Source organism: Oxyura jamaicensis, chromosome 4 (assembly GCF_011077185.1).
Source record: "Oxyura jamaicensis isolate SHBP4307 breed ruddy duck chromosome 4, BPBGC_Ojam_1.0, whole genome shotgun sequence".
NCBI lineage: Eukaryota > Metazoa > Chordata > Aves > Anseriformes > Anatidae > Oxyura > Oxyura jamaicensis.
The window spans coordinates 27,402,678-27,429,880 of NC_048896.1; the positions used below are offsets into that span (position 1 = coordinate 27,402,678).

At 40.4% G+C, this 27,203-nt stretch overlaps 1 protein-coding gene across 2 annotated transcripts in view; it reads left to right on the forward strand.

Moving 5' to 3' along the window:
* The window catches only part of GRID2 (glutamate ionotropic receptor delta type subunit 2), a 783,779-nt gene that overhangs the window by 685,392 nt on the left and 71,184 nt on the right, over positions 1–27,203 (forward strand). For both annotated transcript variants that reach the window (XM_035325267.1, XM_035325268.1), the window contains one exon: positions 5,012–5,207. In XM_035325267.1, coding sequence (XP_035181158.1) covers positions 5,012–5,207 — 196 coding nt within the window. The remainder of the gene's footprint in view (positions 1–5,011; positions 5,208–27,203) is intronic.

Here is a 27,203-nt window from a genome sequence, read left to right on the forward strand (position 1 = left end):
TTTGTGTAAGGGGATGTAGTCAGTGATGTGATAGGTCTTTTCCATTTCAGCAACTTGCCTACACAGCAGCGTGCACACACGTGCACTTCAGAGACTGCTGAACTTTCTCACTCCTCAGCATAGGGTCAGGTGAACTAGAGCTTGGGGTTTGCGTCTGGCGACAGCATTTAGTTCATATGCGGACTTTAAATGCATCTCACTCTTGTCTTCTTGCCATTACTTTCCCAGCACGGAGCAGCACATAAAATGTGCAAAGATGCAAGGTGGGGCAGCTGAGAGGCATCCTGCATTTTGAGATAGGACACCAAACCGTGAAGACCTGCAGACTGTAGTTAATGCCAGACTATACAGCTACCTTGCACTTTCCTGAAGGCATCAGCATAATTCTCCTCCTCATTAATTCTCTGCTGGTGATCCTTTTGCATGTGATGGCACTCTCACTTGCTTCTTGCTGATAAAATGAGCACCCTCCCATACCTGTTTGCTGTGCACTTCTGGACAAGCACTTATGTCTAGCATTGGTTTGCCTGTCAGAAGGTTGCTTTTATAGCTGAAAGATATACAGAGGAGCTGTTTTTTCCTTTTGTGCTCTTTACAACTGTACTGTTTTGTGGCAGCAGTTAAATGTATCATTTATATACCAGTTAGCAATGATATTTCAGAAAAATGCTTTATTGCTAGTTACATTAGAAATTATATGACTATACAGTCTTGTAAAGTAATGACTGCAGTTTTGCTAGGTGTTGTCGTTAGAAATTGGAGACTCAGTAAATACTTTATGTGTACTTTGCTAGTAATATGTATGACAAATAACAACAATTACAGGACATTACGGTACGTATCCTATGACAGTTTGTTGCACTTCTGAGCTCTGCCAGGAGATACAGAAGTATATTGGTGGCAGCTACAGTGACAGAGAACGGGTGAATATAGTGCCTTGCATCAGTGATGCTTTTGACAGATATGTAGACTATAAATGCAATAGCAATACGCCTTCTTCTACACCACACTTTGTGTAATGGTGAAAGAGGGAGAAATTTTCACCAAGGCTCAACACTGTCTACCAAGGTACCTTCTGCATAGGTACTGCCCAGCCTGGGTTGTTGAAGGGCATCATTCCCACCACGGTGCAGGGTTTTACATTTATCTTTGCTAAATCTCACAATGTTCCTGTTGGCCTGTTCCTCCAGCCTTTCTAGGTCGATCTGAATGGAAGCCCTGTCCTTGAGAAATTGTCTGCCCACTGTGTGTCATGTCTTCTGCAAACTTGATAAGAGGGTGCTTCCTTACCTCCTCCAGGATATTGGTAAAGATACGTCCCAGGGTAGACCCCTGTGACACTTTTAACTGGATTCAAAGTGGAATACAACCCATTAACCACTACCTTGTGAGCCTGATCATCCAAACAGGAATTCATCCATCTGTTTTTTCACCCAGCCAGGCCTAATGGCCTAATTTAGATACAAAGAAGTTGTTGGAGTGTCTCCAACACTGAAAGTTTGCTGAACTTAGGATAAGTTACATCCATTGTGCTGCTCTTGTCCACAAACTCAGTCGTTTTATTGTAGGAGCTGTTTGGTTAGGCCTGACCCACTGTACAGGCCCTTAGTGAATCTATGCTGACTGTTCCCAGTCAGCTTTTTCTCCTTCGTGTGCTCAGAAACATAGAATCATAGAATCACAGAATGGTTTGAGTTAAAAAGAATCATAAAATCAGAATCATAAAAAGAAACGACTTCTAACTTCATCAGATCCAACCATTAACCTAATACTGCAAAGTCTTTCACCAAACCATGTCTCTAACTACCACATCTACATGTCTTTCAAATACCTAGAGATGGTGGCTCAGCCACTGCCCTGGGCAGACTGAGGACTCTCTCCATGATGTCCAGCAATTGAATCAAGGCTGACCAGCCTTAGTTCCCTGAATCGTTGTTTTGATAATTTTTGAATATAGCCTGGACATCCCCTTTATCCAATGGTTAGAGATCTACTCCAATCTTGACCACATTTTGAAGGTGCTTCCGAGAATTCTTGCAAGGGCATTGGTCTGCCTTCTCAGCACGCTTCAGTGCAGCCCTTCAGGCCCTATGGACTTCCATAAATCTACCGCTTGCAAGTAATCCCTGCCTCAGCTGGTTGAGATTGACCTTGCTACCCACTGTTGGTCATTCATTGCCTCCTTGAAGCCTGTCTCTAGTCACGGAAAACTGAGAAACTTTGTTGGTGAGGAACTGAGGCAAACACAGCACTGAGCACCTCAGCCTAAGCTGTGTCTGCTGTCCCATATTTCTTCAACAGGTCCGTGCTTTCCTTGTTCAGCCTTTCAGTACTGCAGAAGCTGCTCGTCCTTAAAGTCCTTCAGTCTAGCTGAGCACAGACTTTCCTGATATTATCCACGCTTGCCCTGGAAATGTTCCTAAAGTCCTAGAATCATAGAATGGCTTGGGTTGGAAGGGATCTTAAAGATCATCTAGTTCCAAGCCCTTGTCATGAGCAGGGGACACCTTCCACTCGATCTGGTTGCCCAAGGCCCCATTCAACCTAACCTTAAACATGTCCAGGAATGGGGCATCCACAGCTTCTCTGGAAACCTGTTCCACTGCCTCACCACCCTCAGAGTCAAGAATTTCTTCTGAATATCTTATCTAAATCTTACCTCTTTTAGTTTAAAACCATTCCCCCTTATCCTATCATTCCACTCCCTGACAAAGAGTCCCTCCCCGGCTTTCCTGCAAGCCCCTTTTTTAGGTACTGGAAGGCCTCTGTAAAGTCTCCCCAGAGCCTTCTCTTCTCCAGGCTGAACAACCCCCAACTCCCTCAGACTGCCTTCACAGGAGAGGTGCTCCAGCCCTCTGATCATTTTCATGGCCCTTCTCTGGGTCCTTCATGGGCCCTTTTCATGCCCCTCTCTTTCTTCAACAGGTCTGTGTCCTTCTTATGTTGCTCTTATGTTCTTAGTCCTCCTTTTGTAGCCTGTCCATAATTCTACCTTCTTCCTATTGTTTAATGAAGACCTTTGGAAAGCCTTATTTTTTTTAGTAATTTCAAAAATGACTATAGTTTTCCCTGATGACTACCTGAAATCTACCTAATGGCTATCTTTAAAATTTATCAACCCTTATTTCAGTTCATTTATTAAACCTGAGTATGACATTTTACCTAGTTGCTTACTTTTGTAATTCCCCTGATCACCAGTAGAGCATTTAAAAAATATTTATCAGTACCCTTTCACACACTGGCTGTAATGAAATTTTCACATTTTTGCTAACGGATCAGCATTTCATATATATTCTTTCAGAAGTCATAGTTGCTTATATCAGGGCTTGATCTTTTTTTTTTTTTTTCAATTTTCAGTTATGAATTAGCCACAATACTTAGGTAAGGTATCTCCTGATACCTTAGCCTACTGCAGTCTTACATTTTTCTTCCTAGAAAAGGGCAAGTCTCAGTCCTATGGTTGGAGACTGATGTACTAATTTTCAGCAAAAGCTTCATCTTGCAGCTAACCTTTGGTGATCCTCTGTGTGTACCGATTCTTTGTAAGTTCCTTGCTGCTTATGTTCTTGAAGAAGAATGCCATCTTGTTGGAGAAAGAGGAGAGAATTATGTTTTTTTAATGCTGTTGGTTATTTGCCCTTTAAAACTGAATGTAGCCCTCCCTAATGTTTGCTATATATTATCTGCTTAGAATTTAATTCTTGTGCAATCTTTTTCTAAGTCTGTATGAATTTCAAAGGATTTCTGTTTGACTCAGTGAGCCTCTAAACCCTTGCCGTTGAGCTCTACTGATTTCTTACTGTTTCTCACTTTCTGTTGTGTTCAGTGGCATACATATCCTTCAAGATCTGTTTTCCTCCGTGTCATCTGAAACATCAAAGAATTACCCTATTTTTCCCCATGTAAGATCATTTTTACTAGCCTTTAAATTTACATGTTACAAAAATGCAACATGGAATTTGATGAATTTCCTACAGGTGACTTTACGTTTTCTGCAGCTGCTAAGAGCTTTTTCAGTTTGCTATTGCCTGCTTTTAGACAGCGCTCAGCCCCTCGATTTGTCCTTAGGTGTCATCCACTAGATCCATGCAGTTTATACAAAGTTAATTTGTGCCAGGAAAGCTGTAACGGGTTTTAGGCGGTAGACATATTGCAGTAGTTATTTTGAAACTTTAATGAATTCCATTAAAGAAACAAAGGTATGGGACGGCAGTTCTATAGGACAGGAAAATAAAGGCCAGGACATAAGGAGACTTAAAAGACTGTAAAAATGCATATTTTTAAGGCCAAAACAGGGTTGACAAAGCTGTACTTGGGACACTTTAGCAACTTCTGAACTCATTAATTTGTTCCCGTTTATATGGAAAGAATAAGACTATATAATATGCAACGTAGAACAAAATTATTGGACAGAGTAACATGGACCATAATGCAGAGGTAGTTTGTGAAACCGTACCAGAAATCATTTTGTTGCTGAAAATGGAGAAGGATGCAACCTCCTGTGTGTGATGGGTGCACAGTTCAGTACTGGAATGACGCTCAAAAGCTGCTCTTCACCATGTAACCTGGTAGCCCAGACAAATACTAGGCCCTGGTGCTTTGGGCTGTTTTCAGTGAGTTCTGTTGTTAAGACAATTTAATTTGCAGTGGAGGGACTGGAGTTGCTGGAGGGACTGCAGCACTCATTTCTCTCCTTTGCCCCAGCTCAGAGGAGCTCTCAGTGTTTGACAGGATCCTCTTGCTCCTTCTGTGTTTTCTCTTTTCACCCATTTTCATTTTTCCATCCCATCTTTTCACTTCATGTTCCTCCTTGTGTCTTAAATCATAACAACATTTTTTTCAGACTCTCTTTGTCTTTTAAAACAAAACAAAACAGAGAAAAAAAGAACAACAAATGAAACTGGCTTGACAGCCATCTTCCTGTATTTTGCCCTTTGCTTGCCTGCAGCTCCTTCCTCTTGAAAATGTGGCTTCAAGTCTCCTGTGTCTCTTTTCTTCACCAACAATTAAGGTCTCTCCAGGATCTCTCAAGGCAGACAGATATTCCTTATGGCACTGTCTTGGACTCCGCAGTCTATGAGCACGTCCGAGTGAAAGGGATGAATCCTTTTGAGAGGGACAGCATGTATTCCCAAATGTGGCGGATGATTAACAGAAGTAACGGCTCAGAGAACAACGTCTTGGAGTCGACTGCGGGCATTCAAAAGGTACTGCTATGATTTACTTTTTCTTCCCATTGAGACTCTGTGGTAACACCAGATTTGCTTAGTTGTTGCTTTTGACTGTAAGGGATGCATTTGCACCCAGATAATGATCATGCCTAGTACCAGCTTCTGCAAGCCCATTGCATCAGTACAGAGGACTGGGACTTCTCAGCTGGTTTTTTAACTGCATTTTAAAATGTAGGTACCTAGAGTGCTTGCTCTGCAAAGGATTTATAGGCATAAGAGATTAATGCGTTTGTCAGGATGCAAAATGGGAATGGGATCCCTGGACTTCTAATGCCAAAGGACATGGCAATATACTGTACAAAGCTTAAAGCACTTTCAAGACAAGACATTGATTAACTTATTTTGTAGGCTCCCAGCACTGAAAACCTTGGCTTTCAGTTATAGCTCTGAATCATGTATGTTTCAAGAGAGGTAGGCAGGAGAAGATGATCTGTCTTTAAAGAGACATGGCCACTTTTGTAACGAGTTTAACAGAGGGAAAATAATTTGAAAGCAAGAGTCAGTTTTGGCAGGGGCATTTTTAAGTGCAATGTTTCCCTCCCTTGTTTGTGATTGAGAGCTTCAGCTTTTATAAGAAACAGTCTACGAAACAGTTCAGTATGAGTGAATAATGGTTAGTGGGTGATTAAATACAAACTTTATCTCCACCATTGTACTTTCACATCCAGTTTTAAATACAATATTTTTCAGATTGATTTTAAACTCAAAAAGAACCTCTGTGTTTTGTACGCACTGAAATCCATTTGCCAGGGAAACCTGTAATTTCTGGTGTTTGACACCAGATACGGACACCTAAGAGAAAAGGCTATGTTAAAAAGAGTAGTGAAGCCTCTGGTTATGTCTTGATAATAAAAGAAAAACAAAATAAAGATTGTTTGGAATTTTAACAGTCACTAATCCACCCTCTGTATAACTCAGATCATATTTTCTCCTCTGAAGGACAAAATGGCATGAACAAAGAGGCAAGGAAGGCCCTGGGGAACTGCACTTTTGAAACCCTTTCAGAAAAAGTCATAAGCTGAAAAAGCAAGGGAAAAAAAGACAGTCTGAAGATTTATTGGCTAGAGGAAATTGCTTTTTTTGAGAAAATATATTTTAGCTCTGTTTGCAAGGCTCTGATAAAGCTAGGTTTTGCCTTTTGTATATATATATATATATATATTTTTTAAAAAAAAAAAAAAAGCCCCCCACCTTCTGGTTTGCTTTTCCAAGATATACCAAGGGAGAATCAGAAAACGGAGCGCATCAAACAAAGCAGTCAACACAGTCAACAGTGTTGACTAATTGCTTTTAGTTGAAAAAAGCAACCAGTGTATCATGCTGGCAAGTAATTCCAGATTATAGTCTTTGATACCCAGTTCCTGAAAACATTGCAGTTTCTGTCTTAAAACTTACAACAACAAAACTATCTGGGTTCTGTCTGGCTCCCATGCCTCTGGTTCCCAGGAACAAGCACTTGCAAATGGTGGCATAAAACTACCAAGTTGTAATGTGAACAAGCTAGCCACCCTCCAATTTTAAAATATCAGAGGGCCTGGTTCCAGTGAACAAACACATCCACCTATGCAGTTGTGGTTTCTCCCCTTCTTTTGCGTTACAGGAAGAAATAACACAGAAAAAAGGTTATCTGCCAATTTGTGTTCACGTGGAAGCTTTTGGGAGATTGCCTGCTCAGGAAGAAAGGTCTGTTGATTTAAAAAAAAAAAAAAAAATCTGTGCCTTTCAAAAAAAAAAAAAAGCTGTGCCTTTCAAGAGTCATTTAAGACTCTTCTCCCTCAGCTGGAAGATGAATGTGATGTTAAAAACTACTCTTAGGCAAGGAAAATTAGAATAGAATAGATCAGTTGGAAGGGACCTTCAAAGATCATCTAATCCAACTGCCTGACCACTTCAGGGCTAACCACAAGTTAAAGCATATTATTAAAGACATTATTCAAATGCCTCTTGAACGCTGACAGGCATGGGGCATCAACCACCGCTCTGGGAAGCCTGTTCCAGTGTCTGACTGCCCTCACAGGTGGCACCCTTTAAAAAGGATAACTAATAAAAATCGGGGATTGTAATCTACGTGAAATACCTTCCAAAAAAAATGCAAACATTTTAGAGTAAATTCATGGGTCCCCTCTGCCTATTTATAAGCTTCATAAAACCCTTCAGGGCCTTGAATGACTCTAACAAGCCACACCAGAGCCATTAACACAACCAGATTGTAACCCTGGACAAGATAAGCCCACAGGTCTCCCTCTGTGATTTGTTTTGTTTCTAGTACTAACCAGCGCTAAAGCGTCACTAAGCAGCAGTTTATCCAGGCCCTGCTGCACCCACTCCGAGATGAACAGGGCTTGCGAGTAGACATCACAAAAAGGCTTGGTTAGACAGGCAGGCAGGCTTTGCGATGTGCAAAATGCTTAGCCAAGCACTTTTTTAATCTTAAAATCCCACAGTTTTGTCTTGCTTCTATTCTGAAAATTGTATTCTTTGTATTTGGAGGGAAGTAGCGGTTTAATGTGAATTTATCTATAAACAGGGGGAGGGGGAGTTGGATTGAATGCTGATTTACTCGGCATATAATCCTGCTTGCTCAGCAGGACAGTGCATTTGCTGTGCCTGGGACTTTATGGGGAATCTCACCTGTGCGAGTGGGAACACAATGCAGCCAAATGACAACGATTGCATCGTCCCATTTTGCATCGGGATGTCTACGTCTTTGACTTGTTTTTCCTGGTGGGAGGGCAAGGCTGGCAGGAAAAAAGGATGGGAAGATCATGCCGTTTTAAGTTTCGGGGGTTTGATATGTATTGCTCCTTGTCTTGTAAATCAGGCGAATATGTATCACTGAGCATCCACGTGAACAGCAGTTTACAGCATCACATCTGGCTAGGGAGCAGCTGGGTGGATTTACCCTGAAAAGAGCTTTAAATACCTCCAACAGGAGACAGCCGGAAGAGCGCAGGCGCTTTAGAAATTTCTACAGCTTATTGTCTTTTCCTTTTTCAAAAGACAACAAAAAGCGTTTTAAGGTCTGTATCAAAGCAAGGGAAGAATTGAGTTGTTTGTCCTCCTGCTTTGTCAAATCAAAACGGATGAGAAGGTGTCTGTATTCCTATATATGCTTGGATTATTCCAGAGAACATTCACTTTTATCTCATTTTTTCTTTATTATTCGTGTTTCGTGTATCTCAAATTGACTTCCCTTTTTTTGCATAGGTTATGAAATATGCATCTCATTCTGTCAAAGGAGTCTCTATTTTCGGGGAAGTTATTTATTCAGGGAGGATTTACAGAGGCCTAAGTCATGCCTGCTTAAACATTCATTGAGGACTCCAAGAAAAATCATTTAGGCTTAAACATACCACATTACATACCTTTTTATGTCTTCTTAAAAAGCACATTACCCTGCTTAATCCTTTACAAGCACCACAGGCTTTCCTATCCTTGGAACTATTCCCATTTAAAATATAATGAAGTGCTTCCATTGTGCCCCCGTCTGCTCTTTCTTCCCTAGAGTATACTGGTGCCTAATGCCCTTCCTACCCACCTCTTCCTCTGAACATGATACTGTAGCCTACAGCATCTACATTTTTCTCAGTGGTGCAAAGTAGAAAATTTCTTTCCCAGGCTGCATAGGCAGAATCAAAATGCATTTGAAACCTCTTGTCTGTTTAACTTCAAGTGCAAAATATTTAGCTGGTAGGAAACTTGATAATGACTGTCAGGTGAATTAATGTTTTTGGGTGGTGCAATAAAAGAAACTCCTTTTACTCTCTCAATTCCAGAGCATTAATAATTCCTCTTTAACCCTCACCACAGTATCAAAGGAAATTTGGTCTTGAGATTTTTATTTTCTTGTCATTTTGCCCACAGTGAAAGCATGTGAGCAATTGTTGAGCCTGTTCATTTTCCCTGGATGGCAGTTTTACCTTCCTGAGAATACTGCTCTAGTAGCAATATTATTGTTTAAAATACCTGTGAATAGGCCATAACAAAAGCTTCGCTAAGGTGATTCGTCTGGTGAAGAAAGGGGTAATCATGATTTGTGGCTCTGTGCTAGAACAAATTATCAATAACTAGATGTGGTTATTCTTAATTTGCAATGGCAATGGCATGGAGATTTCTATTGATGAACCAGAAAACTCCTGAATTAGGTAATTAAACTGATTTACTCATGAACTTGCCATTGGAATTGTCATTCTGGTGGCAGATATACTCATTACACCACAAAAAGACCTAGTTAATATTTTCAAGTCCATGCATCTTCATTACGGACATTTCCAACAATGGAGCTAGCCAGTAAAAAGACACACACACAAAAAAAAAATAAAAAAATAAAAAAAATAACAAAGCAGAGGTTTTGCATATTGCATCTGTACTGTGGTGCAGTAGTTTGACAGTGGCTGAGAAAGGGATAGGAAGCAAAAAAGGCAAGAGCGTGTAAAAATACCGTGACTGCACACCAGTCCCCCATATATCTTAATTCTCTAAAAAGGGATCAGCTACACTGTTGGTTCTCCTCTGCTTCTGGAGGTGACACTTCTTGCACAGATGGGATGTTCTACTGGATGGATGTGCTACTCCACTAGTAATAAGTTTCAGGAGTACCCTTAAGACTTTGTTGCACCCCACAACTGAAGGTACAATTTATCTATTTTGCAATTACCTTCTGCTGTGTCCATGGCTTGGAGCCCACAGGTGCCTGGGGGTACCAAACCCACCTGCCTCACTTCAAATTGTCATGGATGGTCTGGCTCTGTCTTATTTGTCATGTAGCATCCTCTTCCTGGAAAGCAAGTCTCAACACAAAGTCTGAGCCTGATTTACCAGTGATGTGCTGTTAATAACGTCAGGAGGAATGCCTGATCCATTGGCACTGTCGTGGTTGAAGTCTCATAGTTTGTCCACATGTCAGGTTATGGCAGTGGGAGCGGAGTGTATTTCATCGCAAAGCGCATTTCTAATAGCCTTGCCACAACTTGGCTCCAGTTTGCCTGAGCCTAAAGAATAACCAGCCTGAAGAAAGACTTTTTTCTACAATCCTGTATATCTTTGCTCCCATATCTAGGGCTTAAGCAAACTAGCAGCAGTGAAAAAGTTTAGATTCCTAAACACTGGACCAGAAAACGTGGCAAATGCAGTGTAGTGTTACCTTCAGGCACCATCAAAAGTCTAATAGTTATCTGCATTAGCCTAGGGGTTAGTGTGCTTTTCGTGTTTAATAACCGAGCTGTGACAGTTAACAGAGCATTAGGAAGATTCTGCATGTAGTTTAAAAATAAAAATCTAAACCAGTTTTCCTGTTGCCTCATTTTCTCAGAATGTAAGGTAGGCTCAACAAAAGGCTTGCTGTCCCTCATGAATGCTCCAAAACATATTTTTGAGGGTTTTGAGGGTTTGATTCAACTGTGACTTTCTAGAGGGGTTTTTATCTTGAGTAGAACACCTGTGAAAAGTTCTTATTTCATGCAATTTGGATTTATTCAAATAAAAACTTGAGTCAGCCTGTGTATGAAGAAATGGATCCATGCACACATGTTCATGCAACAACCAAGCCGGTCATTGCCATATTCTTTTTATCTCCAAAGTTCCCTGAAAATTTAATCTGAGTTCATCTTCTGTTTCATCCTATGTGCTCCTGAATGTACCTTCAACCTTTTGCTCTCACTGAAATGCCATCCAAGTTGCTATTGACTTCACTCCAAAGAAATTCCACTAGTGATTCCATGCAGATAACTTGCAGTTCTGTTTCTCCTAGTTCAAACTGAGCTCTTTGTATCTGAAATTATATTTTTTTTCCTCTACTATTTTTTTCATGGATGTATCACCACGAATTTAGTTCAACATAGCTAAAACCTAGACTAGCTAACTCTACATCTTCCCCCCAGTTTTACTTTCCAAGTTCTTTCTTGTGGCTTTCTCTTGCTTAAGTTTATAATCTAGTGACATAATTAGCTTATGTTTTGTCTTAACTTTTGTAACTAAAGTGTGTCTAAATTTTATGAATTCACCCTTCATAACATGTCTATGGTTTAGCCATACAACCTTGCCCATTACTATAGCAGCTTTTAGCATTGTTTTCTCTGAACTTTACAAAACTCTCTTACTGCATTAAATTCTACTGAAAGTGCTCCCACATGCCCCCCTCCCCCCAAGAAAAAAATGTTTCAGGGCCCTTCGTGGCTGACCTTCATGGCTGATTCTGAAACTGCCTGTAGTTTTTTCATTTCTGAGTTGAAAATCATCGGTGTGAGTTTCCCGTGCTACTCTTTTCTCTTTCAAGCAAGCATCTGTATGCATTCTCCAAGGACTCTTCTGTAAGGTGTGAAGTTTTCTCTCCAGACATTCATCTTAACTTCTTCAAACTCCTTAACGTACTCCTTTATTATTGCACTAACTAAAACCTTGACAGCTTGGTCTCTGGTGTACTACGATCGCTACCCATCAACTGAGGCACCCTGTTTTGTTTTTGCTTTATGTTCTTTCCCTTTATTTGGCTTACTTTGTAATTGCCAATAAGAAGGGAGAGAGGAATTCATGATTTAGTGATCCAAATACCATCACAGATATAAAGTGGGTAAAACCAAATAACTACTGTAGCCCACAATCAAACAAGTTCATGAGCATGCCCATTACTAGAGGAAGAGTACTTCTCAGAAAACAAGCTATGTCTGACCTTTGAGTCCTTATCCTCAAAGGAAAGCTACAGGCTAACTTCAGAAGAGTGTAAGAGCTGAAGTTTGTAACAGTCTAATACAATAAAAGGATTGGGGAGAGGGAAGATATTTGACTGAGCAGTTGGTCCTTATTCTCTCTCATTTTCTCCAGCTTCATTGTTGCCAGCTACATTTTTCTCTTGGATTGTCTCATTGATTAACATAATTACATTAATCTCAGAGATATTTTACTAATCTTGAAGTTTTCTGCTTGTTTTCAGACAAGGCTTGTTTGCCTGAAAGCCAGGTCATTTAGGCATCCCACACCAGTTATATCCTTTCTTCTATTTAAAGGTAATTCTCTCTTAAAACATTGCTTCAATTAGATTCTTAAACTGTCATGGCTACAACAACAGCACTCCCACCGTGTGTAACTTGAGGTGCCTAATTTAGGTGCCCAACTTTCTTTCCTAGCTACTGTAGACAATTTCCTTCTCTAGAGAGTGGTTGGGAGTGCCTAAGCTATGAAACTATTTTTCTTGGTGACTTATTTTGTACAGAAGCCATCACAGTAAGATCATGTTTCACAACTAGAAAAGGCAATAAAAAATAAGAAATGGCAAAATATACCCTGTGGAACTAATTTTGTTGAATCCTGTAGACTTGCATTCTGCAGAGAACTGAGACCAGACTTTTCAGCTGGAGGCAGGATGGCTGACAGCCCTTGAGGAGTGAGCAGGAGATGGGACTGGTCCTCATGCTTCATCCTAATGGCCAAATCTAAAGCCAAGTACTTCTTGCCTTAGTGCATTTCTATCCCTGTAGTCATCATTTCACATGAGAAGCCCAGAGAGGAACCTTTGTCTCCACCAACAAACCTTTGTTGGTAGAGATTTCACTCGAGGTTTCTCTTGTTTAGAAGTGGACTAATTAGGATGGTGTCATGAGAGAAACACCTGGAGTGCATCCCCGGTGGTAGGAGACCAGCTCTGTAGAAGTGTTTCTGTGGCTGTGTCACATCTGAGCACTGCAGTGCTCAACGTAATATATAAGATACTTCAAATTTCTCACTAAGTAATGTGAGTGCTGCTTCCATTCGCACTGGCTGGTGATCGATTGTGCAAATGCTGAGCACCCTCCTGAAACCGGGATTTATAGGGGATGGGAAAGTTTGGAATGAAATGAACAACGAGTAAGAAAACTGTCAGTTAAGAAGTAGTTTAAGAGTTCAAGTAGTTTAAACATTTGCAGTCCGAGGTTGTAAAGGTTGAGTGTGAGCATGCCAGGATAATGCTTAAAGGAGATTTTATTCCTAGCATTGCTTGTTGCTGAAATTTTCTCAGCTCAGTATTAGGGAGGCACCTGTTAGAAAGGGTGGCATAAACAGAGAAGGAAAACACTCCTACGTTAGCTACAGCTAGGAAAGTAGCTAAATTTGGGCATATCTGGGTCTTCCACAGCAATGCTGCTGTCATATTCCATGAAAGGAAAAGTTTTCTGAGTGCTCACTATGCGATAAGTGCATTTAGTATGCATAGCACCGGAGAGGTCTGAAAGAAAAACAGCTCTCCTGGGTGCTGTTATGAACTGTCTCCTGAGTAAAATATAGGTGTTAGTAAAGTGTGCAAAACAGGAGATGTCTGTAGATACATTTGTGGCAGAATGGAAGTTTTGCTGGATGTTACTCTCTCAATTAAAAGCAAAACAAGATGATGTTCTACCTTCTGTCTGTCAGCTGCAGAGCCCAGGAAGGGTTCAGGAGAGGAACACTCTTTGGGGCAGAAGAGTACTGAGGGGGCAGTTTTGTTAGGTAGGGTATCAGTAGTCATTTGGGCAGAGCTGTTAGAGAGACCTTGGTCCTGATATGGCATCTTACAGTAAAAGCATGATGGCTGTATATAATAACAAACCAATGCAGGGAGATGATAGATAGATGGATAGTTTACCATCTAGATCTGCTAGGTGATAAACCTTCTTTACATTCTCTAACCCACAAATCCACTTCTCATGCGGTTACTAAAATTGTATGTACTATCTTCTTATGCTCATCCATCTGTGGCAATATCACGCACGCACGCGCGCGCACAGAGTGTGACCAACAGCTTTACATGACTGAAAACTGTAGAGGGATGAGCAAGCTGTGCTGGGATGCTAGCAGAGAAGTGAATCTCAACTTGTGTGTCAGCAACTCGTGGTGGGACATACCCTTCTTTGGATTTTTGAGTAGCACGTCCATTATCTCAGGTTTTATTTCTGCAGGGTGACTTTGATCTCAGCTCCCACAGCTCTACTGTATTAGCACCCATTGTGTCCAGAAACATAATGTGCTGCTTGCACGTCATTCCCCTTTGGCAAGTGGTCATTTATTTTGATGTAGCAGGAATTGGAATGAATGTGGTATTACAAGTCCTGTAATCCTTTAGGCCTGTGAGGTTGCTTTTTATTAAACAAGAGAGACTCCTGATGGAACATACAAGCTCCTAAAAACACTTTTTCCCAGTCTTACCATATCAAATGTGTGCTGCCTCTGTGCAGAACCTGTAAGGCAGCAAAGTTCAAGATGAATAGAATGTTTTTCTTGAACCATTTTCTGTTGCTTCTTCAGATACTTTTTAATATTTTTTTTAGCGATTTTGCTGTGGGAAGGTGACAAAAAGATTTAAGTTTGGGCAGTTTAATCAGCCACGTGTTTTCTTTTGTGCCCAGACGTACTTCTATATCCCTTTTTCAAAATCATCTTTAGAAAAGATCCATCAAAAATTACTGTTTCAGGGAGAAAAAGAAATGTGGATTCTATCACTTCCATTGCCGTTTCCTCCTGTCCTCACTCATGTAGAGGCGACGTTAGCGCCATTGCTCCCTTGCTGAACTATCTCTGTGGTTCACCTCCCTTCCCACAGCAGAGAGACATGGCTGTGCCCTTATTCCTTGTTTTGGAATTCTGTTATCCTAAGGAAAAAAAAAAAAATCTATAAAGTGCCTGAAAGAGAAGAGTAAGAAGAGTAGCTTGGTATTTGCTGCACTCTCATTGGGCTACAGGTGACATGAAAGGTATTAGGCACCTATTTTTCTGGTCCTGTGAGCTCTTATTTCTCCATTTTATCTCTATTAACTTAGTTCTTTTCCCACTGAGGTTCTGTACCATTTCCAGGTTCATGGAGATGAATAATACCACCATACCGAGGGTGTCTGGGGACTACACAGACTCCTACGCAGCTCCAGCAGCCTCAGCTCTCTCTTTCCCTTTTGACTTCCCGCTTCGCTTTGCTCCCTCCCTCTCACTTTTTTCAGCTTTTTGATCCTCCATCCTTTTTGTTTGGATCCCAGCTCCTCCAACTTTTTCCCAGCTCTCTGAGCCTTTCTTCTTTCCCCACCTCACCTCTCTGTACGCAGTCATACATCTCTTTTGCTATCTCCATCCGCTTACACGGCCTCACTGTTTATCTCTGCAATGAATTCTGAGGCTTTCAATTCTCCATCAGACAAAGCTTTCCAAAACCCTGGCTGTCACTTTGAAGCCAGCTGCAGGCTCACACTATGGCGGGCTGCACTGGGGACATACCACGCACAGATCAGGGGAAATGCAGGCTCTGACTAATGATCAATAGATGGAGACAGGAGAGCACACTCTTGCTTCAGGCACAGAACTTGGAAATGTATTCGCTTTCTCACTTAAATGTTTCCAGCTATCATTTTTATGTATGAACATATTTTAATAATACGCAAATACGTTTTGATGCATTAACAAATGCAAATGATGGGATTGAACGTAAGGTTGTTTAAAGGATATATGCAACAGAAAAAAAGCCATGAATAGAAGTAATGAGAACAGAATATATAAGAAGTGCTGTATATTCCAGCTCTGCAGTATATCTGGGTCTATGAAGCTGCAAGACTAAAATGGTGAGAGAAAATAAGAGGCAGCAGAGAGATCTTAATTCATATTTGTGGAGCTGCTGTAGCAATTGTTTGTAAAAAAAGGCTTGACTTAACAGATTTATATAATTTTTGTAAAATAACCTGTTACCACCACCCCCCCCAAAAAAGTCTATTCCATAGACCAGCAAATAAGTGCACTGCAGAAAGTACATTCATAGCAAGTTTCCGCTTCAAGCCATTCAATAGTCCCTCATGAAATTGTTCAGAATTTTTCAATTCTAGTAGTCTTATAGATGTAATAGAAAAGCAAAAGAGGACAGCTCAGGGAGTACCTGGAGCTCCCGACAGCAAATTTTTGACTAACACCCTTAAATAGGTCAATACCTTAATAAACAGATTGGTAGGCATTGGAATGCTAGTGAAATAATAAGGACGGTAAGGAAAATTAAATTTGAAACTAAAAAGCACCAACAAAATACTCAATAAAATCAACCTAGGTCTCTAATACGTACAAGAATCAAATATCTAAGTATCAGAAACTTTAGTTAAATCAGATTTCCATTAGCATCACCTTAGTCTCAAAACAGGAGGAAGGAAGAACTCCAGCGTGGTTTAAGATAACATCTAGAGAAATAAAGCGCTGAAAAATCTAATTTTTCAAGTATAAAAGAGGAACCCCAAATTCTTTGTGTTTCTCCAAATGATGTGCCCATGTATACAACTGCAGGTTTATGCTCCTACATACCTGTGTGCATTTAAATGCAAGTGCAGGTTGTAGAGTCAGAGAGGTCTCTAGGGACCAATCTTAAAACATCTGGTCTGAAAGGCTAGAAAACTGTGCAGACTTTGCTGCTGGCTGCTTTTTGATGTTGTCCTTTGTCATCAGATTAGAGATACTGGGAAATTTTCTAGTAAAACTCCATTTTGTTGGAATTTGTCGATCTATTGAGAAACAAAAAATGGTTGTGTTGTGCTTAAGTGGGGAGTGTGGGGAAAGGGGAAATTTCGGATCTAGTGGTTCAGACTGAGTGGATGTTGCACAAGAATATTGATGTCCTACAAAGCAGAGTGCCAAACACGATTACCTTCTGTGTGCTTAAATCATACTTGTGCAGACAAAATTTGGAAGGGGTTGTTTCTTTAATGGACAACTGCAGTAAGCATGAAGTCTCCAGTGGTGAGGCTGTCAGGCTGCACTAAAATCTGGGGCTGGGACATGATCAGCAGCTCCTGCACGTTTGTTGCTCTCTAGCCTTATTCCATATGCCTCCTTTAGAGCCATGTGAAATGCAAACACACCACTTCAATGCCTAGTAAATATTTCAGGGGGGTTTCAAATCCCATCCAGCAGAGCCAGAGGTTTCATGCAGTTTTCTTCCCAACATCTGTGCAGGGTTCTGAAAATGTTCTGAAGAAAACTGGGACTCTCTGTGTGGTCTGTGGCTGGGGATGGAGCTGGGAGTAGCCCAGAAGGGTATTACTGGGGCTGCCCATCGGGTCATCATCTCTCTGAACTGCTTTGGGGGTTGTGCAGAGGAGCTCTTATCGACTCAGCAGCATTTCCAGTTCCTGCAGGTTGTGCGTGGCTATGGTTTTTCTGTAACATATATTATGATGCCTCCCGCTGATGTCTCTTTCTGACCTGATTCAAGCAACTAAGGAGACATTTTCCGAGTGCTTTTCTTGGAACTAAATCTACATGGAGTGAACTTTCCAGCCAGCAAGTTAAAAATTTAGAAGTAACAGCATGGCATTGAGGAAGGTATGCTAGGTAGGTAAGCTGGCTTTCTTAAAGTGTGTCAACTGAGAGCAAAGCTAAGTTTTTCTGTTAAATAAGCAGAATCTTTCCTTGGGCTAAAGAGTAATGATAATTGTTGTTTCCACCATTTTTACTATTTTATTCTCTTCAGTCAAATTGCCAGCAAGCAGTTTATGTCTCTGTGTATTTGAATTAGGCAGCAGTTGTCCGGTCTGAAAATGTGGCTGCAATAAATCAGCATCTTTTTAATAGCCGAGATATGGGAGGAGAGGATTAAAATGCCATGTGGAGTGTTTTAAGAAGCATTTTATCCAGGCTGTAATCACATTTCATTCTTCTATCAGTTTGCATAAAACGCCGGATCTAGATAGACAGCACAGCTCCCTCGCTGGGATTGCAGTGGCAGGAGAGAGCTGTTTACCATTCCTGGCTCTGAAGCTTTCCTGCTGCATGGGAGTTGATGGGTGTTTGTGGCTGTTGTTTGCAGAATTGCTAGTTAATCAAATAAAACAGACCCCATTCCCTGCTGAATATAACACAAGGAGGGGGATAAATAATGGAATGCATCAAGATGGCTGGAAAATACAATGTGTCTGTAATGAAAAAAACAGTAGATAAGCAGCTGGTATTATACAAGTCTGTAAGTACCAAGAGGTTCTGGTCATAACATAAATCACAGAGCAGAAGCTTTCTTTGTTTTATCACTCTGACCTCAAGATGGGATTTCCCTGTAATACATTTCTAGCAAGAATTCTCAACCTGTGAGTAAACAAATCTAGGATGTGGCGCCTTCCCAAGACTTGTGCTTAGCAGTGATACAAATTCCCGAGAAAACTCAAAGTCTCTCATCAAGTATCAATCTTCCACCAGTGCTAGCTGCAGTTCCTGGTTATTCGTTTGTATGGGAGATGGATGGCTGGATCATGTTTCTTGTGCTTGATCCAAGGCACTGCAGCATGCTTTGCTCCAAACCATGAATTTGTGACCTCTTGCGAGACACTGAAAAATACAATCTGTGTCTTGCAGCATAGGGAAGGAGTGTGGGCTGGCTTCCTACACTGCAGGTGGTCAGAAGATGACATCCAAATTTGAAAACCTCTAAATTTTGTTGCATGCATGCCAAGAGTCCTGAGCATCATTATGTGGTGTTTCAAGTGTGCACTGGGGAGGCACTGGTGCCCCATCACCACATTCTGAACTGAACATTGGTATGAAAAAACACCAGTCTGTTCATCCCTGATAGAGGAGAGGCACACAGCTAGTGCTTGTTCAAAAGCAGAATTTGGAATGAAAAAAGTAGGTGCTTATAAGCCACAGTATTTTAATAACCAAAATTTTGGCTTCAAATGCTACGATTTTGCCCAAGTGCTGTCTTTACATGCAAATTGTTACATGAATCTCTCCTTGAGCCCCTAATGTTGCTAAGAAACATGTCTAAATGTTGCAATTCACAGCATAGCCTGGAAAAAAACACACAATAATGTCTGTGCACATTGGGCAGGTATAAGCAATAAAGGTGGGAATGCAAGGAAATGTGAGCATCAGTTAATGAACGTCTGCAAAATGCTCTCAGTCCTTCAGATGATTCTATTATTAAACTGAATGTCTTGGCTTTTGCTATAGTTGTGCTGGAAGCTGAATGAAGGAGATGGTTTTCTTTAAACAGCATCTTATTCTTGATTAGCTTGAATATTAAATCATTTTGGATTTAACAAAGTGAGCAGCAGATGGAACACAACAGAGAGCAGGAAAACAAAAAAAAAATAGAGCATGATATGAGATCACGGAAGGGAGTCAAAGTACACATACACAAAAGTAAATCAGAAGAGCTCATGCCAAAATTCTGGCTAAAATAATAGATAACATGTTTTGGAATGACAAAAGTTGTGGAAAATATTCAAGATATTCTTTTATGTTTCCATAGATGCCAGTAAGAATCTTGATTTAGAGAAATGTGCTTCTAAATATGCCCTCTCATTCTTTGGTGATGAGAATTATCACGTTATCAGATGTGATTGTGTTTTCGCAAAATCAAAAAGAAGTTTAATGGAAAGGAGTAGAGTCAGTGGTGAAACACAACTCTGTATTTACATCCACTGATTTGGAAGCTGACTTGGCTGTTCCAGACCTCACGAACCAAGCCATGAAAGGGAAATCTCATAAGAGCAAGTTACTTTAGTATTTTGGTACATAACATCCAGATCCATTCCTAGCTGAATGGAGACAAATTACATCCAAAACCAGAGAAACTGGCAGAAGGTTTGCTTTGAACTCCATTCTAAAATGAGTCCTAGGCCTGGTGAGTTTCTTCTGTTCCGGTAAGAGTTTGCATACTTTTTGACAGACACTACATCAAATTGTGTGGTATCCTTTCATGAGTTATTTTGCACACAGTCTGTACCACTTTCAGCTCATTTTAGTTATTACTACTCAATAAAATCTGTAAGCTATGAAGTGCTTCTAACATGCCGTGACAAGTTTTATGTAGATTATGTGATTGTGGTTTTGATTTAATCTGCATCGTATTATAGTCATTCTGTAGCTTTTTTAAGAAGAAAATTATTATGCTCTTGCTGTATTTTATTTTTTTACAGCTCTGTGTTTTATCTCTCGGTTCATTCAGCTAGAATATTGCTAGGCCTAGCTCTGGTAAGCTTGCGTACCTCATGTAGATGCAGAGTAAATCCATTGAACAATTACTTACCCAGCAGCTGCCAAATGTAGGTGCTGTACTGGGCCTTAGGTTCCCATTGAACCTGCATTATTGGGCTCTGAATATTTTGAAACATGACAAAAAGAATATCAATAACTAAAAGGAAATCAAAAGAGACAAGAGAAAATATTACTTTGTTTTCATCTTCTTCAGCTACCCTGAAATGTGCTTTTCATAGATAGGTCATAGACAAGACAAGAGAGGATACTTTTTCCTGGCGTCATATTTCCTATGCTTTCTTATATACATCTTGTGATACTTGTCTTCCAAAACTTAACATGAATGAGACAGCAACAAAGATGCTACACTGGATTTGATGCAGATGCCCATCAGTAGGAATTAGGCCTTCCCTTTGTGTCTGAAGGGATCCCATGTTCAGAACAACAACCCACATGTGCACAATTGCACTGCATATGATGTTGATAGAGCTGAACAGAGAAAGGAGATATCCTGTGCACAAGCGCTGTGCAGCTGTTTGTCTGGGCACGTGTGCAGACCATGCTGTTCCCACGTATGCAGAGGTTGTGCATACGCACGCAGAAACAGCTCTGCTTTTCCTGAAAACTTGGCCAGGCATTTAGCACCGATTTGTGAGAAGCTGTGTAGCATCCTCTAACATTTCCCTAGGCAAGTGAAGATGAAAATTCATTGTCTTCCATTTAGAAATCCATACCAACTGAAAGAAGGAGTGGCATGCCAGTACAATAGACCTGGGCAAGTCAATTTTTTGTTTGTTTGTTTGTTTTGGTAGCCATGTAGGGCCTTTTTTTCACCCTCACCTCTGGGCTGGCAGCTCACTTGTTCCCAGACGCACTAAAATACCATAGCTTCTCTCTGATTCTTCCAACGCCAGAGAAAAAGCTCAGCTCTTCACTGCAATGAGTATATACGTGTTCAGCGTACTATCCCCCTCATAGCATCGTTCTGTGAAAGAGAAATTATTTTTGAGTTAGGTTATGATATAAAAGTGATTAACGGTTAACAATCAGTTTAGATATTCATTCTTCTTATAGTCAAGGTCCAATTTCCTTTTCAGTAAAATTAACAAGGCAGTGAATAAGATTACATCTCCTAACAAGGCAGTGGCGTTTTTCAAGCAGTCCCCACACAGATGCCAGATGATACCTGCTGCACATTGGATGAAACACTAGAATGTCAAGTTGATGGTTTTATGACACTATGGCTTGTATTTTTCATTTTCCTTCCCTGTTGTTTAGTGTTAACTAATGAAATGATTTCATGCACTCAAGGAAGGTACGTACTGGTGCACACGATTAGCTGGGCACTTAAGCTGCCCGCACTGTGTGCACAAAAACCTGATTTGCAAGTACTGCGTGTACCAAAGAAAATCTCAGCTGATGATCCTAATTCTAGGTCAAATGCTACTTCATTTTAAGAAGGCAAATCAGCTGATTACATTGTATCATAGCAATTCAAACTGAACATATCATAGCAATTCAAACGTGTGCCATCACTTTTTCCATGTCCTGAATATTTTAACTCACTGATTAAAGATGCGTTGGTATTTTTATTTCTGTGGCAGGACCAAGTATTTGAATATAACCCAATGGTATTATATTTTTCAAAAGTACACCAATGACACAGGGTATACACATCAAACTCATATTAAGAAAACAAGAAAGACTGGCTGACTAATTGCATTATTTTTACTAAACAATTCTTCTTGCGTATGATCTGATGAGATTTGAGAGCAGATTGTGTCCAGGTTTGAATCTGAGAGACTCAGGCACAACATAAGGACACAAAAGTTGCCATGATGACCAGACCTATGAAATCTAGAGTGAAACAGGAAATACATTTGCTTATTGTATTAGTGATTCTATTTATATAGAAGCTTAAAAATATATATCAAGTAAACCAGAGTTGTTATTATGGATTTATCCAGTGCAGTATTACTGTATTAAGGATTAAGTTTTGATCCAGATATTTTTCATTTTTATATGTTAGTCAGTTGCAGGGAAAAGAAGTCAGGTTGAAATCAGTAAAATATGCTCCATCATAAGGGAAGGGAAGGGAAGGGAAGGGAAGGGAAGGGAAGGGAAGGGAAGGGAAGGGAAGGAAAGGAAAGGAAAGGGAAGGAAAGGAAAGGAAAGGAAAGGAAAGGAAAGGAAAGGAAAGGAAAGGGGAAAATCGTAAAAAAAGATACCTGTTTTGTGTCCAGTTCCATCTAACATTTTCATCAAGGCTCTGTGTTTAACTTACACCTCTAAGTTAGTGTCAAGTGTACTGGCCAAAAATTGCTGTTTCAGGAGAGTGGAGGGATCAGAAATCTTTCATGGAAAATATCAGTCCCAAATGAGTCCTCTAGCACAATAAAGAATTGAGTGATTGTTTAATTTTTTTTATTTTTATTTTTTTAAGATCTGTTAATGGTAAACTCTTTTCTGGCATCTCAGCTCTCACATGGGGGCAGGTCAGGATGATTTAGAGACAAATATAATGGGAATCTGTGTCTTGTACTTCATTCATCATTTACAGAGGTGTGCAAAATGAATGTTATAGCCATGGATAAGAGGAAATGACTGCACAGGTTATAGCCAGAGATGAACTAAGCTGTGTACACTTTAAGGCAAAGGGTGTAAGCATTCCCATAGAATATCTGAGTTGGACCCACAAGGATCATTGAGTCCAACCCCTGGGTCCCCAGAGGACCACCCCCCAAAAAAATATATGAATAAAATCAGATCGTTTGTCTGAGAGAATTGTCAAATGCTTCTTGAATTCTGTCAGGCTCAGTGCTGTGACCACTGTGTACACAGGGCATACTATCTCTGTTTTCTACCCTGGCACCCCCAGCAGCTTGCTGCAGGGCAGGCAACTGCAGAGAGGAGCTAGCTTTTAAGATAGCTATAGGGACCATGCATGACAATTTGTTGGGTCTTGTCATCTTCTCAGTTGTCTGCATAGTGAGAGCAAGCAGGCAGTCTGACGAGTGAAAAGATGGCACTGTGCTGGTGTTCATCTTCCTGCAGCTCCTACTGTGTTCCATAGGTCCTAATAGTGAAATGCAAAAGAAATGGAACATCTCAGCTAAGATCTGTAACATTTTCTTTTCCTGTGCGGTCAGAGTTCAGTATAGTAAAATGCATTCAGGAGGGGGCCACTAAAGAGTTGACAGGGGGCTGGTGACAGAGGGCGGTGTGGTGGCATTAGGAAACCACATGCTGAAGGAATAACAACAGCACACTGACCCAGGGACAGGGGAACATGTGTTTGTGCAGCATCCATCATCGTCTAGGCTACATGGACAGAAGGGACTGCCCTGCCTGCCGGAGACCAGTTTGGGCGTAAAATGATTGCTTTGGTTGGAAATATCATAGGGCAGAAACTCCTCTGTGACACTGCTCAGTGCAGGAGCTTAAGTTTACAGCCACCTGAAAAAATAAAAATAAAAATAAAAGAAAAAAAGAAAAAAAAAGAAACAGTGGTAGCCCTTGCTGAACTCTCAGGACAATGGAAATAGCAGGTATTGACAGGAGCTAGGAATATTGACGGCTTGCGCCACATCTCAGAATCTGTTAATTCAGCAGGGATGGGAAATCAAAGGCTGCTGCTTTAGGCAGCCACGTGAACCACTGTGCTTAAGGGGAGGAGACCCTGAAGAAGAATGATGGCTTCATGGAGGTTTTCCAGGGGAAGAAGTGGCTTTCAGGCCCACCAAAATCTACGTGAAAACATGCTAATGTGGAAGCACTGAGCTGAGCGATCCAAGCCTGTTCCTTTCTGCTCCTACCAAAATGCAGGGAAACATGCAAATATCAAAGGCGGGAAAGAAAAGGAATGCTGTGAAGAATTTCTTTCGGAGCTTCAAAAGATTGTGTTTAGATTTGCAGTGCCCAGCTGGCTCCATCCAAATGTAGTCAGGAGATCCCTATCAAAGACAGAAGGATAAAATGGTTCAAAAAAAAGAAGATAGGTAAAAAATTCTTTTGCATGAGTTGTGAAATGTCGTAAATCCTACTCCCACTCTGGAGGAAGTGGCCAGAGCTCTTGTACAAAAAAAAAGATAAACTAAATTAAAAAAAATAAGTTTAAAATAAGTTTCTAAAATGAAAAATGAAACCGTATTTATTTTTAAATGAGAATTTACTGGAGGATTATTTAGCAAAATAGGTGTTTTTGCAAATAATTTTGTTGTGGTTAAAGTACTTTTTCAGATGAAGAATGGTGTTGACAAATACTTTTTTGACTTTTGATGACTTTTTTACCTTTCAGTCAGGATTCAAAAAGTATTATTTGAATAAGAAATGCTGTCCGAGGATTGCAGTGATACTGACTCTGCTTCTATTCTAAAGAGTGGCAGAGCCAAGTCTGGGACAATAAGGAGCCTCCAGTTACCATCATGATGGATTGATTTAATTCAGATAGGGATGCTGCTTCTCTAAATTCTACTGCATTTATCTCTAATCCACAGAATTTTACTTTTTCATCCAAATGAAGAGGGGTGATCTGTGTACGCTCCCACATTTAATTGTAATTGCATTGCAGATTAGCTGACCCAAAAATGCAAGTATATCAAAACAGGAAGTCTTTGGTTGCATAAATGCAAGTATATCAAAAAGGGAAGACACTCGATTTAAATTTGTCTTATTAATGGCACTGCCACTTGGCTACAGCAGATCTAAGTCTTTGAGGAACCTGAAATGCTTTCATGTCATTTCTGCATATGAATTTTGCTGGTGATATGCTTAAAATAGCCTCCAATCGTATCTGCAGCATAAAATTGTCATAAAATAAAGGAGAAGTTAGTATGAAAAAAAATAGGTTCCTTACCTTTAAAGGTCTGCTTTGCTGGTTCTTTATTTTCTGTTTTGTTTTTTTTCTCCTGTTTCCCTCCCATCTGAAATTAACAGGTTCAGCTGCATGACAGCAAGCAGAGTGATCCGCTGCCTTTTTAGTGCTTTGCTGTGATTACCTGGAGAAGTGGCTGACTCCGTTCTCCATCCGCACTCAGAAATTGGACCTTTGGCCTCCGTTCTATTTTGCTCTGCTTATTATCTTTCAAGATGCATTTAATTGTCATGGTAAAATACGAATGCATTGATAAAATACGAATGCAGGCAAACCAGTCTAACACAAAGGCCCTCTGTCATTACAGTGCTCTCAGGCCTCAGTACTTCTTCTAATTCCAGATGAATTACTCTAGGTCTGCCCACTGTAACAAAAGTACACGTGATGATGAGGCTCTTCTCAAGAAGCTGGTGGCAGGTTGCATAAAAGAAATTAATGCTTTTCCTGATGAAGTTTTATCTGGAGAAAATAGACATGCCATTGAAGCTGATATGCCGGTGTAATGAAAGATAAACTTCATACAGAAGAGGAGATGAGGTTGGGATTTCTAACCTCTTCTTTCTTTCCCTAAGCTCCCCAAGGTTTCATTTCCTGCTGCTGTTCACTCTTGGCCACTAAGCTCAATAATGCTTTTAGAAATGATTCTGCACTTTTCTGATTGATTAAATGCAGAGAATAAGTTTCGGTATTTGTCAAACAGTGACCCTTGAATTTAAATAGCTTTCTATGGACACTACAAAATGACATCCTGAAGTTATTGCTATTATTGTTGTTGTTATTGTTATTGTTGTTATTATTAAATTAGCTGCTTGCCTTGATGACTAAATAGAGTTTTATGTACATAGAAAATTTTATTCTGTGCTCTAATAGCACCATGGGGATACAAATCCCAACCTGTACTGCAGGGAGCTAACAGATTCAGTTTATTCTTCTCTGATTGCATGACTGCATTACACTCAGGCTGCGTAGGTCAGCCACTGATACCAGCCTACAGGGGAGTATGTGGCAAGAAGCTCCAACATTGTAGTTAAGAACTATGAATAGTATAATTTGGAGATAATGCTAAGTGGGTTCGGTTTTGCTCTACAAAACTGAAATGTGAGATTTTATTTCACAGGGATCCAAACAGATAATCGAGAAATTGTTCCCTTTGTGAACCAAGACCAAGGTTTGAAATCTTTGTTCCTGGAGGAAAATAAAATAACAAACTGGAATTTCTCTGAAGACAGAAGATCTGACTTCTGCTTCAGCCTGATAAACAGCAACTTCAATTTGCAGGATTATGGAGATCAATGTGCCTCCAGTCCCTTCTGGGAGGGGAAAAAAAAAAAAAAAAAAAAAAAAAAAAGATTTAATTGCAGATGCCATCTAGCTATTTGGCAACATCTGGCAACACAAAAATCCTGATTTAAGCTTTCACCATAAATTTTATCTTTTCCTTTTCCCGTTTCAGAGCACAATATCCACATTATGTATATTAGCTCTCACTTATATGTTTGCAAATTTTCTTTTGCTTTTGTTCCCTTTTTTCTTTCCTCATATAATAAGAGCCTTCATAAGGCTGCTTTGCAAAACAAAGCACAGCCCTCTGCAGTCTGCAGCTACTGCTTACATACCAAAAATGCAACAATTGTTAGAAAACTTAGTATTTATACATGCCAGAGTCTCAGGTTCACAGTGATAGTCATAGGACTAGCAGCATCTGGTGGTGTTTTTCCCCTGCGCAGTCAGTGTAGTGGAACGGTCAACAGAGGAGTATGTGTAAGGAGTGCCACTGAACGGACCACATGAAGCAGGTGATTAATCAGTGTCCTTGATTGTTTTTAGGTTAGAGCTGGAGCCACTGCTGCTGTATGCAGGGGTAGAGTCTGTTTCTGTTCACGTGTTCTTGGCTAAAGGACAGCTGACGACTTTGTAGGCAGAGGATGGTGCACAGTGGTGTGAGGGGAAGGATGGTGCCTGCCTCGGGATGGCGATGCACAGGGAAAGCATCACCACCACGTGGGAACAGGATACTCAGAAAATGGGCCCAGTCAGCATTATCTTACCACTTTCAGATTTTCTCTCAGAAAATTCATATAATTGGAAACAGTTGAATCTTAAGATTTCCCAAGCCTTAAATGATGTTTTGTTCTCTTTTTGTAGTAGGTAACACGATTACG